Consider the following 17,998-nt stretch of genomic DNA (forward strand, 5'->3'; position numbering starts at 1 on the left):
AGTGTGCCAGACAGTTGGCAAATTAGTGTTAATGATAGCCATACATGTGTATACTTTTGCTAGGAGTGTGTTGGAAATTTGGAAATTGAGTGTTGTGCAGTGAATTGTGCCTACAGTCTTGCAAAGTGTGTGTTACAAAATTGCAAACTGAGTGCAAAGCAGTTTTTGTGCTTTTAGTTTTGCACACTCAGTGAGTGGTTTTGCTATAAGTCTGAATAGTTTTAGAGATTGTGCTACAGGATTCACAGTTAGTGTTTAGGCATTCGGTAAAAACTGTAAGCCGGGTTAAGTTTGACCTCTGCCTACGTGAGTGTTTACTAAAGTCTTTCTCTTATAATACTTCTGGCTGGGATTTGGAATGACTCTGCAGGCAAATAGTGTACATAGTATTTTCTTGTGTCTTTGGCCAGTTGTATTTGTTTGTCCGCACTAACTGGGGGTGGGGGCGTGGGGGTATTTGTCCGCAAAAGTCTGGTTCCGTTGGGGTTCCCACTGTCTTCAAGTGCTTGCTAACAGGGCATTGTCTGATTATTGGGACTTTTTCTACAATGCTGTATAGTGTCCTGCTGTTGCTATACAACATACTGAAATTAAACTCCCAGCTTAAAAATCAGCATCCTTCTATCTGAGACAGTGTATTTTATAGAGCATATGAAGACTGCCAAGTTACGTATAGTTGTTTACTTTAAATGTGTGCAGCACTCAGAGGTTGAGTCTCTTAACCTAATGAGTGTACCAAAGAAAAGAAGTAAGGTTAATTTTAAGTTAAAAGCATTTTGTACAACAATAGTTGTTCATATAAATAATTTTATATGAAACTCAGAAAAACATCACAATACGAATGGCCTAAATTTTCCTTTAGAAGGCTAAAGTACTTCTACACAGTATTTACATTATGAGACAGAAATCAAAGTTTGTATTGATGGCAACACGACTAAATTAAGGATAAGACGTTAAACAGTCCCAGTCTTTGCTTCTACTCTTCCAGAACTCTGTCTTACACGGAAAAATCACGCACAAATTAACAAATGAAACAATTATGCACAACCAGTTTAGGTTATGAATGCTTATGAGGAAATTGCACCTACGTCCAGAAAGGATGGCTGCAGCTGCACGAGCCTTAAACATCTAATATTAGCAGCGGGTAGTCACAGGAACGTCAAGCTGCCCAGAGATGTTCCCGCAGCCTTTAACTTTACCCTGCTTGGCATTTCTGTACTTTCTCCTCTGTGTCAGTGTGATACAAGAGAAGCCTGGGATACTCCCTACCAAGAGATATCACACATTTTGTCCAGGCCACCTCAGAAGATCTTTGCAGAGTAAATAAGCTTTTTTTCTCTCCACTTTTTTTGGTTTGAATCTGTGACACACCAAAGGTACCAGGGCATGTATCACAACATCGCTTAAGAAGACTCTCCTGACTTTTCAAGCAACACTAAGCTCCAGCGCCCCCACATGCTTTTTTCAGCTTGATAAAGACAATAAAAAGATACTTTATATTTATTTGAATTACATTGTTTCAGTTCAACGTCTTTTTTTTAGGGCAGTAGTGACGGAATTGAAAATTCCAATGGTGCTCTAGCAAAAGTACAGACTCATGGGACTGTTAATGTTCAACTTTGAACCTTTAATTTAACGATGGTGTGATCTCTGATACATTAGCTGTGTTTAGACTTTGATTCTTGTGGATGCGTGACATGGTCTCCAGTCTTTGTGTGGCAGTGAACCGTGTAAACAAAGTATTACGATTCCCATTAGTCAATGTTCTTGTTCAGTTTTTGATCAAATATTAATAAAACCAGTGTCTGTGTGCTGCATGAGACACAGGAAATCAATTAAAAACCTTGTGTACAAGTACTCTTAGTTTCCTAGTGACATATAAGGAGTTTATTCATTATACAATTTGCTGGACTGAAACCGCAACAACCACTTTTAACTTAATTAGAATTAGAAGTTAGTTTTATTTTGACATGTGATATTAAACTCATCTGGCTTAATCCACTTAAGTTGAAGCAGCAACATATATACATATGTTTTAAAATGAAAGCAAATGTCTCTACACAGAGGATGCTGTATGGCAGTCGTCTTGTTCATGTTGCTACAGCCTTAATTATAAGTAAAATAAAAGCTTAAAAATTAACTGGAAAAGTTGTAGGGACAATTACCCATAGTCCCGATTGCAAAATGAATGAGGAGAAACAACCCTTAACTCCATATTTGGAGACAACAGATGCTTAAATATATATAATTTTTGTCCTGTCATTGCCAAGATTTGGAAGAACAATATTTGAAAGCCAGAAGTCACATTTTCTGATACCATAGGGTTGGGGTTATTTCTCAGACCCCACAGGGTAACTGTGAGGGTATCAACAATAATGGCTATGCCTGTATGACAAAATAATAAACAGCAGTAACAACAGCACTGGTGGTAAGAGCAACAATAACAATATGAGGCTTTAATGCACGCATGTAACTCTGAGGTTCATGAACACGTCAGTAAAAGTTCACTAGAAGCATAAACACGTTAACGTGGCCACTGTCGTTGGATGCCCTGCGTCACACAGCAGCAGGTAAAGACAAACAGGACTCAGCAGGAGCACTTTAACCCGCACGGCTGCACAAACAGTCCGTATCTGACAGCAACAGGTGACAAGTGAGGGGGCGTTTAATCATGAGTAACTGGGAAACGTCACAGGGGGACAACATGATAATCTGTTGTTGCCTTCCTTGGAAAAGGCTTTTTATGTTGCATTGTTACTGATCGTTATCATCTGCGATTCACATTCCCATTAAGTCACAAGATTTACGACCTAATTTCAAACACAGAGGAAACATCTTGTCCTTTACAAATCACCTGGTACATAGCAGGTCTTAAAATTGTGTAAATTCAACCTCGGATGAACAAACCTCGTAACATATTACACCGCGTCATTATTCTATTTAACAAAACTTAAGCAAAAATGCAGAAACGGCGTGTGAAAAATAAAGTACACCCCATGATTCAAAGCTTGCAGCACCACTGTTCATAGTAAAATGTGAAGGAATTGTTTTCTTAACACTTTATTAGTTTTATGTGTCACTTTGGAAGATTTTTGATCCACTCTTCTTTTCCTGCCACAGAATTTCAGTCAGGTCTGGACTTCAATCATTCTGTTGCAGATTTGTTGGTGTGTTTGTGATCACTGTCCTGTTGCATGAGCAGACAGATGGCTGCACATTTGGCCAATTTGCTGTTTATTTATTTTTGACAAACATTATGCTGTGGATTATAGCCACACATCTTCACTGTGGTTTCATCTGTCCAAAGGACATTGTTCCAAAAAGATCTTGTAGTTTATTCAAATGCTATCAGCCCTTTAGAGAGAAGAGGCTTTCTCCTGGAAACCCTTCGAAACAAACCTTAGAAAAAGTTTTTAAAAAGCCATCATTCTTCAGTCTTTTTTCTTTAACTGTACTGTCAGGAACCTTAACATTTAACATGCTAACTGAGGCCTGTAGAGTCTAAGACGTAGCGTTGTGGGGTTTTTTGGGTTGTTTTTTTTTTCAGTTTTTCGGAGCATTACACAATTTGACTTCAGGGTCAGTTTGCTGGGATGTCCACTCCTGGGAAGATTAACAGCTGTCTTAAATGTTTTCCACTGTAGAAAGATAAACTTAGCCTCAGAACCCTTCTTTCAGATCACTGCTGATGTCATTCAATTCAGTTCCCTTTATATTGTAAAATAAAGACCTGGCAATAATACAGAGAAAATAGAGAAAACCCCATATGAGCAAGCACTTTTGTGACAGTGGGAAGGAAAAACTCCCTTTTAACAGGAAGAAACCCAAGCAACCACGAGTAAGCCTGCAGTCTGAAAGCAAAGTGCTCTGTTGGGGTGATGTGCTCTCTTTCTAGATCCTCTCAGTACTCTTGCGGCAGCATTTTGGATCAGCTGAAGACTTTAGGAAGTTTTCTAGGACATCCTCCTCAGCATTGAGTTAACACACATCTGAATGCTTCAGACCTGCAGCCTGTCCTGTTATGCTTTTATAGAGTTGGTCACGCTTCCTGATGAGCATTTAATCAAATGCTTTAGGACAGGTGTGGGCAACTCCAGGCCTCGAATGCCGGTGTCCTGTAGGTTTTAGATCTCACCCTGGTTCAGCACACCTGAATCAAATGATTAGTTCATTGCCAGGCCTCTGGAGAACTTCAAGACATGTCGAGGAGGTAATTTAGCCATTTGAATCAGCTGTGTTTATCTAAAACCTGCAGGACACCGGCCCTCGGGGCCTGGAGTTGCCCACCCCTGCTTTAGGACTATAAGCACCTCACTTCTATTTACCCTCTTAATTCCTGTTGAAGCAGTCAGAATGGACAGGTTTTCAGAGCTTCTGCCTTTGGCCTGGTGTGATATGTCATGTGTTCATCTGAGGTTGCATTTATCCAATTTTAACACTTGCTAAGGACCAGATATTTTTTTTAAATGACCATTTACTGATACATAAAACGTCAGATGTGACAGGACATTAAAAACACAAAAAGAACATGGAAATCACATCAGCTCTAGTACCTTAAACCCTTCAATAATGCACCGTGGTATCTGTCACTCTGCAAACAACACCAACAGTTTGTTAGTGTGACCCCAGCCTGACCTCAGGACACCATCTTCTAAGACTGTCTCGATGTTTCATCTTAAAATCTGGAGGTAGCCATGATAACATGAACCATTTACTGCTTGGGAACATAAATGTAGATTTTTGACTGTTGACAAACAGTTACTGTGAGGTCCAGGTATTTTACTTTATTTCAGTAAGCTCCCTAAAGTCTACCACGAGGTAAATCAGCTGCACACATACACGGATTTAATAGAGAACTTTAAATACAGGCTGAATTTCTTCCAGATCTGTGCTGCCCTCTGTTGGCTGACTGTTTACTGACTCTTCTCATAGATGCACACGTTTCTTCGTGGCATACATTAAACAGCCTGTTTAATGTCAACATATCCTGTTTAAAACAGGATATGTTGACCTGCAGCCTGAAGTGCGCCCATGCAGACACATTAGCAGGCAAGTAAGTCCTGACTTTGATATGACACATCTTCAAATAAACCGAAAACAACAACCCAACAAATCTTTGTGCGAACTTTATTGAAACCTCCTACGACCTGGCGTTCACATATCAGCCTAATCAGCCCAAATATCAAGGAGAAATTAAAAATGCATGCCGAGGAAGAGGAGGTTAAACTTGGTCAACTTTATTTAAACTTTCCAAAGGTTTTAGAGAGTACGGATTAAATAAATAAATCAGTGAGCTGTAAAAATGATTCATGATGTCATCAAGTTTTCTTCTTTTGGTCACAGTGTCTGAAGGAAAAATGCAGAACTAAGGTGAAAAAGGGGAAAGACTGCGTAAATTTTATTTCCAAAATATTAATGTATTTCTAAAAAGAAAAGTTTTGATCCCTGGATGTTCATGGTTCAGTGGTTATTATTAGGTTTTTGCCACTTACAGCTAAATCTGCAAAATCTGCTTAAAGTGAAGTCTGAGCAGCGGTGCTGTGAACCCATCCAACCAAAGGAATTTATAAAAATTTATAAAACCCAGATGGGTTATGAAATCACTGAAAATAATGAAACAAATTAAGTTGCACAAATCTATTTTTTTTAAATGTATTGATTTTTTAAATGTAAAAATAAATTAATATTTATATAAATTTATTTATTCTTTCTTTATTAATGTGTGCTATTTGCAGGTTTGGGGGAAATATTATCAGGTACTTTCAATCCATGTAAAATTATCAGGTGCTAACTGGTGTATAACTAATAAAAACAGACACAAGGAAAAAAAATGCAACTTATATTTAACAAATTCAATTTGAATTCATTAAAATCTTCCGCGTAAAGTTGGTAAGTTTTGAGTTTTTGGATTCCAAGTCCCTGAAGGTAGCATCACTGTGGCGGTTTGTACCGCACGGTGGCGCTGTTTCACGTTGAACGCTACAGCATGACTGGCATGAATGAAAGTCCAAAAACTTTAGGCAAGTTCATCAGCTTGAACCAGTGTAGCACCGGAAGTGCCATGACTCACCTTTAAAAAGTCTTCCACAGATAAAATGTTTCGTGTTCAAGCGCCCAAATAAATCTATTACATCTATATTCGTTTAACTTTATATCAGTTATATATATTTTTAAAGTAGAAACCACAAACCTAGCTAGTTAGTGTTTGAATAGTATCTTGATTAAGTTTGAACATCTGAATGAGTGTTGTGAATTTATTATAATGTAAAATTGTTATTAGCAATCACATGAATTCATTTTTAAAATTGCACATAAATTTGCAAGTTTTATAGTTTTTTTTAAAAATCACTTTAAAACATTTCTGAAAAACCATCAATCATCTATTTCATTACAACAACAAGAAAACATTATTCGGCTTATTTTAAAGTAAACTTTAATCTCTGCTTTTACATTGTACTTTCCTTAACTGTCACTCACACAAGTTGAACAATTAGAGCTGTTATTAATGTATAATTATTTGTTTAAATGATTAGTCAGTGGTTCAGTTACTGAGTAATTTTTTTCTTTTTCTTTTTCCAATTTATGAACACTTTAAAAAAAAATCTTAATATTAAACATTAATTCCAGTAGAATGTTTCTTTTGATAATCACAAATGTATTTATTTATTTTATTTACATTTTAATATCTGTATCAAATAATACGATAAAAAAATACTTATTTTATCTTAAGTTTGTATATAGTTTGGCTGCCGACAGAAAAAGAAATTAATGCATCTTTGCCTGACAAACATGGTTTAGACTTTATTCTGAAAGGTAAAAACCGGATATTCCGCAGCATACTCTCGTCAGCTTGATGCTGCTAGCTGTAGGTTCCTCCTCTCCGTACTCAAAAGAGAAAAGCAAGCTGAAATGTCTTTTTTCGTCATTCCGTGTTGTTGAACCGCGGCTGGTGAAAGCCAGAGGACCCAAAATGTCCCCAGGTGGGTTTTTTCATTACTTTTAACCAAACACCTCAAGTTTTTTTTCCCACTTTTACGGACATCTTTGAACGAAACGCTTAATTTGTTTTCAGATATCTGCGGTGAATCACGTCCTGAACAAGAGTTCTAATGAAAACACACTGAAAACACCAAGTCGGCACGTTTACTTTAGCACAGCCTTGTTTTTTACCGTTTACCGTGTTTTCCCCCGTTATTTTTGATAGCTTTGAGAGTCTTTTAAACTATGGCGTTCTTCGTGAAAAAGAAGAAATTCAAGTTTCAGACCCATCTTACCCTGGAGGAGCTCACCGCGGTGCCTTTTGTCAACGGCGTCCTCTTCTGCAAGCTCCGGCTGCTGGATGGAGATTTTGTCGCTACTTCTTCCAGGTAAATACTCCTGAAAACAACCTTAAACGTTTCTTCACACATGCAAAACATTGTTTAAAGTACCATGTTGTGGTCTCATACAGTTTGGAAGCAGTTACGGGAGGTTAAAGTGCATCTGTAGACTAAAGTGCATCTGTACATCTGAGCTTGCAATTACTGCAGTGTGTCTAAAATGTATGCAGGGTATATTAGTATATTATTTAGTACAGATTCGGTGGTTGATTTTTGGGATAAAGATGCAAAAGTTTGCATCTTAGCAGTCTCTGTTATTCCCTGTGTTGTTTTTAAACCTGTTTCTGCTCTGTTTGTGTTGCACCAGCTCGCTCCATGAGTCAGATTTAAACGCTGGGTGTTGCCATGTTAAGTGGTCTATCTGTGTATCTGCATTGGCACCTCTGCTGCACTGGGCTGCCAGACTAAACACAGCAGCAGCACCTCTAAAACCAGCTCATACTGGTCAGATAATCTTGGTGTACCAGCTCTTTCAGCTGTGTCGGGGATGAGACGGGGAAGATAACTCTGATTTCTGGGCTTTTCATCTTCTCATTTGCGTCACATAACTTCAGATTTTCTTCTTCTGACCTTGATAACGTTCATAACTTTCATCTGTTTTTCCTTCCTCGTTCCTGATTTTCTAGATGAGATCAGGCGAAGGACACACAAGGTCTTTGCTTCAGTGTTTCACACTTGTTGGAGGTTGAATGGATACAGTGACTGTCTGAAGTCAGTTTAAGACCCTCCTGCTTCTCTCTCCTTCTTACAGACTGGCTTACTGAACTGACCTCATTGTGTAAAACAATATGAGGCACTACGCTGTTAGTCAGCTAAATGCTTTATTGGCGGAGGATCTCTGAAGTGCTTTTAACCTGTTTATCAGATCCAACGATGAGACCACAATTTTCCAGATCTGCTTTCCTATTTCACTGGTTGAAATACTCTGCCTCTTTTTCTTCTATTACTGGGATGTTTCCTCACCCTGTTTGGACCTCATGTACATACAGGCCTGCTGAACTTCAAATCCCACAGCTGACACATGTGTATGTGGGGTGGGAGGGGGGGGTTCCTGTGCGTACTTAAAAAGCAGGTCATCCTCTTCATCTACCCACTCAGCCTCCCTGTTTGCACGTAGCATCACTGCAGACTGAGTGTGTGAGAGGGGCTCACAGAGGGGAAAGTAAACACACAGACAGATCGGGATCATCTTGATCAGGTTTCTTGTCTGCAGATGTTTCCGTTTTCTTACCTTTCATCAGTGTGGCGGGGAAAGCGGTTTGGGACTTCTGTGAGGAGCAGATAATCTCACAGAGGGAGCAAACCTCTGCGGTCAGAGCCCAAAACCTAGTTACTTTGGAGAACATGTTAGTAAATTCAATTACAACACATTTAAAAACAACAGACAGTGACAGCAAGTGATCAAAACATAAGAACATTTTTATTCATTTCTCATGATTTAAACAGCAACTCCCACTGATTTCAAATCTTAAGGGTGGCCTGGCCAAGGCAGTAGCCATACGAGCTTTAAAAAAAACATGAAAATGCAACAAATAAAACATGAAATAAAAGATCTCTAATGTGATATACTATATACAAATACACACAACAAAACACTAGTGGTTTCACCAGAAAAAAACATCAACGTCTCCTGATGATGCTTTTAAAATCATTTGTAGATATAATTTCCTCACCCAGGTCATTTCTAAAATAAGTCCTCAATAGTAACGCTGTGGGAATCTTTAGTTAGATCAATAAAATCAGATTTATGGCCATCTGCATAGGTGTACTGAGTTTGATTGTATTAAATATTGAAACAGAAAAAGTTTAGGTTATCTGGTAAATGGCAGTGATATTATAGTGCTTTTAATTTAACGTTAATGGTGCTCTTAACCTAACACTCAAGAACTTGGAGTCCAGTGGATGCATAAGGGGGAACTGTACGGTTCAGCATCTTGGCCAATGATACTTGAACATGAGACTAGAGGAGTCGCGGATCAAACCACTGAACTTCTGATTGGTAGACAAGCCACTCTACCTTCTGAGACAGCTTTATTGAGCCTCAAATTTGAGAAACGCTTGTGCAAAAGCTGATGAAACTGGAAACGTGATGTATAACAAGAAGCAAAAGCCACTCTAGTGGAATCCACTGACTTTTGCCAGTTTTGTGTTGTAATATAAACACAGAGGTCTCTGAGGTTCAGGGAGATCCATTGTTTTTATTTTCTGCCTTCAGAGGATTGCAGCTCTCACTAAAATGTTTATCTGTCAAACTAAAGCTCCCCTCTGCTGAGGAAAAAAGCGAACTAAATGCCTCCCCTTTCCCTTTCTCTCGGCTCATGTCCCCTGGAGCAAGGACGGCAATGTCTGAGCCCTCTGTGCCCTCAGAGGTCACTCTCATCTCGGGTGGTTATATAACAGCTCAGTCCTTCCCTGGGATCAGTTATCATCTCTGTGACTGAAAACAAGGGCTCTCTCAGAGGAGGGGACAACAACCGTGGCACAGGGAGGCTCCCTCCACGGCGGACATTAGATTAGGGTTATGTCATAGATCTGACAAGCCCGGTCTTTGTATGCAAGGCCCCGCCTTGTTGAAGGTTGGGGACAGTTGGGGTGGGATTAACAGCGAACGTGTCCAGGGGACTGCGCTGTTGGAAGCACAGAGGGGATCACATGCTGCAAATGTGACTGTCTAGCTCTCAGAGCAGCGTGTCAGGGCTTTTTATTTAGTACAATTGGAAACTTTTTACTGAAGCCATAAAATACTCTAGAAAGTGTTTACTGAGGTAAATGGGTAACCAGAGCAGTCGCCCTCCTGTCTATGTGTCATCACTGTTTTAGCCGATGCTAGCTTGCAACCAACCAACGCTCTCCTTTGGAAACATGAGCCGAGAAACAAAGTGTTAACTGTTTTTTTTTTTTTTTTTTTTTGTTTTTGTTTTTTTTTACTGTGCAAAATCAGACTCGCTCAAGGCTGAGGTTTTTTTTTTTTTTTTTGTATTTTTTTTGAGGGGGGTTGTGTGGCGTCTTTAAATGTTGTATTTTGTCTGAAGAGCAGTGACGCATGACACTAACTGGGGTTATCAAGTCAATTTCCACACTAGAAAAGACAAACATAATATATTTGGAGTCTTGTAGGCGGTGCTTCCCTGCTGGGGTGGTATTAAAGGCGACTGAGTACTATGAAGAAAAATTTATTATATCATGGATTTTAAATCTCATCTGGTGGTAAAAGACTGCCCTGTGGTTTCAAATATCTGTGCGGTTTGTTAATGCTGTTATGGTGGCTTTTACATTAGTCTGAATGACCACAGCAGTGCCTTGCAGGTGGATGTTGCTCAGGTTTAAGCAAAGGGTTTAACTTTTCTGCTTAATAACCTTGTGTTTTCTCCAGAGCCCCCCTAATGTCTGCATACCTGCTGTGTAACACATTGGAGCAACTGAAACTAATAAAGGAGTGTTTTTGCAGGGGTTACTCTCAGTCTGAACTCTCTCTAATGCCACAAAGTGGGTTAATGTTTATACCAAAATATTAAATTGGTAATTATTTTTAACGGGTGCAGTAATTGTTGCCAGCTTTGTGGTTGTTTCGGGACTTACTTGGATAGTTTCAGTTTGGAGATATGTAGCTGCACCCTCCCTGGAGCAAACTGTGCAGAGCTAAGAAGAAAATTGTGAATCACTTCAAGACTTTGCATTGTCTAAGGAGACTGTTAAACATGAGCTTTAAAGTCTAGCTATTGGTGGAATAACTTGGACCCCCCCCCCCCCCCCCCCCCCCCCCCCCCCCCCCCGCTTGGTTGAACTAGTCCGTTCAGAGATGTATCACAGTGATATAACACATAAACTCGTCATGCATGCACGGACTTCTTAGAAACTGAGCTAGAAACGGCTTGAAAGAGTTCAGGGAAACAGAAAACAGAGTTGTACTTTAGTTATAACCTTTTTTGGGAGTTTAGCGTTCTGCATTTATCTTTGTATCGAGGGGTAATTACACTGCAACGAGTATATTTTTATAAAAGTAATACAGTAAATCCCTTTCAGATTGTTTTGCTAATCGAGTGAAACGTTCCTCCAGTTGTCCTGCCTTCATGTAGATCCCAAAAAGGAATGTGCAATCAGCCCCAAGAAGCCCGTAATCACCCAATCCCTTTTTTCCTCTTATAAATCTTTCCAAATGGTTTTGTATTGAAAACCAACAAAGACTCGTTCGAATTTGATTTTTCTTTGGTGCTCACTTTTTTAGGCCATGTGAATATAAAGAAGGCTAAAGATTACTCAAAGTATTTTTTAGAAAGTATAGCTATCTGGGAGGTTATCAGCATTCGAGAGTGTCCACTGCGTCGAGTGTGTTGGACTGCTTGTGGAGAATGTGTTTTCACTCTGTAGAGCTATAGAAACCAGATGGTCTCCGTCTTGATTTGGCAGAAGAACATGCTGCAGGAGTTTGCAGGCTTTATCAGCTCTGATTCTTACGGTTCAAAGTTTACATTTTGGACATTCAAGCTGATTCTTTTAATCCATGCTGCTCCTGATATTTCACCACTGCCTGACACCAGTGTGAAAACACAAACACATCAGCCCTTGATGTATTTCTCTGGCCCTGCTGTGACCATTCCTGATAGATAAGCAGCAGGAGATGGAGAGTGTTTCTGTGTTTCTAAGAAAAACACAGGACTTCTGCAGCGATTTGAGACTCTGAAGAAAGTGTGATCACTTTTTATGACTGCATAGTTATGCCAGTTGTACCTGGCCGACTTTTCCCTGGATCTTGTTCTTATTAAGAATAAAATCTTGTTTTTGTTTTAAGTTTAATTTACACTTCTGTGTTCAGTCTGTATAGCGCCTATGGTATAGCCTGTGCAACAGGCAACACAGTTAGCCAGCATTTTCATTTGAGCTAAGTGCCAGTGTTGCAACTGGTCCGCTTCTTATTCAGTCATTCCAGAAGGAGGAAATGACATGTAGTTACATTTCTGCATGGAAATTGTGTTGTAAATTAGATTTAACAAACATCTATAAATCCAACTCAGTGTGACTAATGTAATTGTTAGCTTTGACTGGATGCTCACAGGCCAGAGCTCTTGGAAGATGTAAAGCAGAGGGACAATTATGAATTGTCATAGAAGTACTGTGTGTGTGTGTATATTCATGGCACTTTGGTGTAGTAACAATATGGACTTCCCTCTGCTCTCTGTCCCTGTGTGGGGGGGGACATATGGGACTAACATTAACATGTCCTAATAACAAATAAAAGTCCTAATGTGACCACTAATACTTTGGATTATGTTCGCACTGATTTACTCACTTGCACTTCAGTGTATCTTGCTGGCTCAGTATTGTGTTGCGCTGCCAGCAGTACTTCCAGGATGTAGTTCTTAGGATGTTGAAGTATCATGATCCGTTGGGTGGAGATGGCAGTTTCCGGGCAGTAGTTGTCGCACATCACCGACACTACTGCTGACTAATCCAACATATAATGATGAGTACATCAAAGGCATTGTAGCCCGCTTTAACTGTATAAATAGTTTATATCAGTAAAGAGAATCCAAAGTAGACTTCAGTGATGAATCTGTTCTCTTAGTCACAAACATCTGTTAATGTGTGCCACCCTACTTCTTCTGCACTCCGTGCTTTAATGTTTTATTTCTTCTACACAGTTTATAAAACTGTATCACGGGGCATTTAGTCATTCTTTGTATCTGTAAAGTTTTGGCTCGAGCGAAAGCAGCTGCAGGGGAGTTAAGTGGAAACGCAAGCAGGAAACCATCCAGCCACCTCTGTTTTAAACCACTTTTGGCAAATTCCCACCAAAATGTACCTGCACTGCTTTAATGCACAAGTGTGCAACCATGATGAATATTGGAGCCCCTTATTTTGTTAAGTCTACAGATGTGTGCCACGTGACAGAGAGAAGGGAACGTCCAAAACAAAAAATAAAACGTAAGGAAGACATCCAGAGAGGAGCGGGTTTGCGAGGAGAGTTGAGAAATACGACTGGGACGTGGCGCTCCTCAACAGCTGTTTCCTGTTTTCCTCTCACTTTTCCAGCAGTTAGCGCTTTGCTGGGATGTGAGGGGAGGCGCGTGGGGTGTGGCGGGGGGGTTTTTGGATGTTGGTGGTCTGGTATCTGACCAGGTAATCAACGTGAACTTCCTCCATACAAGGGCTTTCCTGTTGTGAAACTGATTGTTAGGGATTGCAACTGTAGAGCTGACCTTTTTCATTATCACACATGTGTGACAGCAGAGCTTCACAAAAGTTGACTGCAACCAACAAGAGACGAGAAAGTCGACTTTATCAATAGTCAGAATGACTCCAGTGTTAGGTTAAGGCCCCGAAGAGGCTCGTTGATTTGATTTCCCTTGTGGGTTTAAGATTCCAGAGCCCAGACTGTGGTGTTTAGCCGCATATAAACCCGCTGATGATTGCATCCAAATTACAGCCAAATTATTATGACATTAAAATGTAAGAACTATCAGTTTGGTTTGCTTTTTTACTCCTAAACTGACAAATAGTGAAAGGAAAAATAGCCGTCAGTTTTACAGAATGCATAACTCTTCTCTGTCTTATAATTGTTTTAAGCTTTAGGTTTAGGATGTTAGTTGGACATTACAAAAAGAAGGTTGATTTTCCAGGTGGTGTTTGACCTAAACAGTTACAGATACAGGTGAATGCAGTGGTATGCTGACATTTGCCGTTCTTTTCCTGAAAAAAGCTTACCGTTTAGTCCAGCTCAAGGTTATGTGAATAAAAGTGATACTTTTGGGTGGTGAGGTTTGCCTAGAAGAATGAAGAGGTACTTGCACTGTCTTCATCCTACACTGGTGCTAGTCTTCTGGGTTCTCTGTTGTATTTTGTTTTGCTTCCATCTGCAAGGGGCGGTTGGGGTCATGGTGAAAACTGTAACCGGCAGGAACAGGAGTTTGCCCTTGCAAGATAGGGGTCATGGTCAAAACCATCCGCTAATCCTGCTTCCATGTCTCCCACCATTTTTGCCTCGTTTTCATTAAATAGATTGGTTTAAATCTTAATTATAGAAATACATGATATGATGGTTCTATAGTTAATTTGTATTTGTGTTAAATAATGCTTTCAGTATTGAGCAAAATGAGTAGGACTGATGTAACAAATTTCCCACGTGTGGGACTAATAAAGGTTATCTTATTTGCTGTAACTGAGCATGTTGTACTTCACTGTAACCAGGGCCAAACTACCTATGAATTTGACATTTAATTGATAAACTTCCCATTTAAACATATTATTTTCCAAGAAATACTGAATCATCAAAGGGTTCCACATGTGAGCTGTTTAATTACTACCTTTGAAGTCTACGTTACCATTTGCTCTACTCATTTCCCCTCAGTTCCCTTCACTGTCTGAAACGAGCCGTTTTAGATCCCCCCCCTTTAAGGCCACCCTCCCTGTAAGCTGACTTTCTTCTGATTGGCAGAGGGGAGATGAACATATTTGGGACGTCCCCTCATACAGAGCCAATAGTAGGACAGAATAGTCTGTTTAGAGTTGTTTTAAGCTTTAGGTTTTGGCTCACAGGGATTATTTGTACATGCGCTGACCTTGTTATGTGAAACTTTGGTCGTGTTTAATTTGAACATAATGACAGATAATAAAGAAAAATAGAAAAATGAGCCGCTGGACTAACACTGACACATTTACACTGATGATGATCAGTAGGTGTATTTAAAAAAAAAAATAAAATAAAATACACGATAAAAAAGTTAAAGCAGCTGGAGGAAGTAACTTTTGTTCTCGAATGGTTGTTAAAAGGGTGATGGCGTCAGCGAGGATCGACCCTGTGGCTTTCTGACTCCTCGCCCGTTCCTGTCCCCGTCCGTGGACTCTGCAGGATCCGTCTGCTTCCTCAGCACTCTGCCGTCTGGCTGTTTATCTGAGCGCTCGATACGACCCGACCGGGGTCCTGCCTGAATGTTTGTGTTTCTTGTGCGGCCGCGGGCCCCCGGAGCCACGCAGCCGGGATGAGCGATAAGGATCCCGCTCTGCCGACATGTTGAGTCATCACATGTGAGGTCCGGTGGAGGGGCAACTCAAATCACAGGCCACAAGTTTATATCTCAGTCTTGCAGGCTGAGTTTAGTGTGTAATCACAACTTTAATGATTGTTAGTGGAGAGATTGTCTTTGCTCTAGGGGTCATTTAGGCTCAGTTTTCCCACATTACAAGAGAACTGAACGTCTGAAGAGCAGGAACATGAACTCCAGTAATCTAGCCATGTCAGTTTTAATAATGTTTTTTGGCAGCTCAGAGAAGGTCGGAACAAAACTGATTCCAGTTCCTGTAACTTTAGCTCACCGTGATGGATTTATTTTTCATCATGTAAGGGTTTCCGAACAGCAGTAGCAGATGTGATTCGTAGATTCTGGTGCTTGAACCCCTGAGACACCACAAAACTGTTTGTCAGAGATGAAGCAGACTGTAAATAAATAGTCAAAATTTAAGGAAACTGTCCAAGATGACTTTCTGTGTTAACATTTTAAAAGAAGTTGGCGTTTTAGAAAATGCTTTCACCTGAAAAAGATCAGCGTTCTGCTCAAGACAGGCTGGATTAACACAGTTGCACACAAACATAAGAAAAGATATGTAAACTTGTGTAACATTGACAAGATTGTATAGAGCTGTCTTAGCCCACCACAGATAACAAAAATAACACCAAATAAATGATAAATAGTTCCTAATAAAGACAACAGAACAGGGGGTGCTGCTGAAAAGGGTTAAAACTGTGCATCGCAGCCTAGTTTCCGCCGATGTCCACCAGTAATGAGCCAGTCCTCACAGACTTCCACCAGCACAACAGTACAAGCTGTGGTTTATTTATTTATTTTCTTTATAAGTTGCACGTTTTAAATCTGTTTCCTGTAGTTCATTTGTAAACTGAAAAATTAAGTTATTTTTCATGTCGAGGCGTTCCTGTCTCACCCTTTTTCTCATGCTGTGTTTCCGGTTTTTGTCTCCACTGTATCTCCTCAAAAATACTCTGAAGAGTTACTTCATATCCTTTATTTGCTCTTCTTAGTTTTAACCTCGTTTCCTATGTCCTCTTCCTGTCCTCCTGTGCTTTTGTCACTCAGTTTGCAGATCTTATGCTTTACTAATACTTCCCAGTCTAGCCAGGATGTTACCGTTTTATTTAATCTGTTGGTCTTCTTTGGTTTTGGTTTCATTATTTGACTTCAAACCTGTTCTCCTGTACGAAAACCTAACTGTGTTTTCAGTTTGATCGATGGTAAATTAAATGTGGATAGTGTTGCTCGTTGTAGAAGTTTGACAGCTTGTTTTCAGCTGCTGGAAAATATGCTTGGATCAGAGCAGATTTCTTTTATAAATACTCGTGATTTGGTTCAAACGTACCGGATGATGAAAGGGTTGCCTGCAGGACAAGCGCTTGGAAGAGGACAGGCACAGTCACGGCCTCCGTTTAGTTTTTTTTTCCCCTCACAGGCGGTTTCATGTCCTCTGTTTATGTGAGCTCTGTCCGGCTGTGGTGAGAGCAGTTTCAGCATCTGTCTTCTGTCTCTGCAGCCTGTTTTTACTGAGCTGCAATCGCAGCACAGCGCAGAAATGCTGCTCCCATGAAGTCTTTCATTTTTGGGGGGTAAACCAAGTGTTTTTGAAGCCTCTAAAACAGTTTATATAAGGTTTATTTTAGTAAGTGAAAATGTTTAATCTGTGTCCTTTGTGATGTGTGATAGTGCACATACTTGGTAAGAAAGAATGTATTCTTTACAACATTCTGATGTCTGTCAGAAAAAATAAGTCCTTTTTTGGCTCATGGTTAAACTTGAAGGTTTTGTTAAATCCTACTTACAAACAAATGGGATCAAAATATATTGGTAAAGTTTTAACCCACATACTGTCTCACATAACAGATTATGGATTAGGATGAAGACAGCTGATAGCTGTAACATCTTTCAACAGCTTAAATGTTTGTTTGTTTTTTTTTTTTTTGACAGTTTCAGTATCAAACTCTTTCTTTTTGTTTTGTTCTATATAAATGTTCATATAAGGTGAACAACAAAGCAGCAGCTGTTTGTAGGTATTTCAATATAGCTTTAATAACAACTTGTATTTGTAGGTTTGCAGCAGTTTTGAAATTTACTGCAAGCTGTGATCAGAAGGAGTTGAAATGACGCAAAAGCTCAGGTGACGGTGCTTTCTCCCTGTCATTGTGTTTGGTGTGTTACTTCTTTTGAGGCTGTCACTGCACTTATGGTAACCGAACATGTTGTCATCAACCACATTGATGTCGTTTTACATCACTTGTCTCTCCACGAGTGACTAAGTGAGTGAGGAGCAGTAAAAGGAGGTGCACTCAGACTGAAAGTGTGACTAACGGTGTGAATATCATCAGCAGTAGACTGACTCTCTAACTGACCAGAAATGAGATTCGTCCAAATAAATTGAATGAACAACTACAAAGTCAGTTTATTCTGACTTTGAACGACTGTTTTTCTTTTCCACCAACATAATGCTGGACTTTCCACTAGAGAAAGTGGGATGTTGGTGCCAGAAAGCTGCTGCTGGCACAAAATTAACTGCGTGCATCACAGGTATTCTGTCTTCTCTGATTCTTTTATGTATTTTAATGTTTTAATGCTCCAGCC

At 39.8% G+C, this 17,998-nt stretch overlaps 1 protein-coding gene across 2 annotated transcripts in view; it reads left to right on the forward strand.

Annotated features, from left to right (window-relative positions):
• The first annotated feature begins 6,882 nt into the window (after nt 1-6,882).
• Nucleotides 6,883-17,998, forward strand: part of eeig1a (estrogen-induced osteoclastogenesis regulator 1a) — a 31,242-nt gene continuing 20,126 nt past the window's right edge. For both annotated transcript variants that reach the window (XM_085295510.1, XM_085295511.1), the window contains exon 1: nt 6,883-7,367. In XM_085295510.1, the coding sequence (XP_085151636.1) occupies nt 7,225-7,367 (143 nt within the window). In that variant the 5' untranslated portion in view covers nt 6,883-7,224. The remainder of the gene's footprint in view (nt 7,368-17,998) is intronic.

This window comes from Mchenga conophoros, linkage group LG12 (assembly GCF_057382185.1).
Source record: "Mchenga conophoros isolate Kocher_MC1m ecotype Shallow Benthic linkage group LG12, M_conophoros_male_GT1.1, whole genome shotgun sequence".
In the NCBI taxonomy this organism is placed as follows: domain Eukaryota; kingdom Metazoa; phylum Chordata; class Actinopteri; order Cichliformes; family Cichlidae; genus Mchenga; species Mchenga conophoros.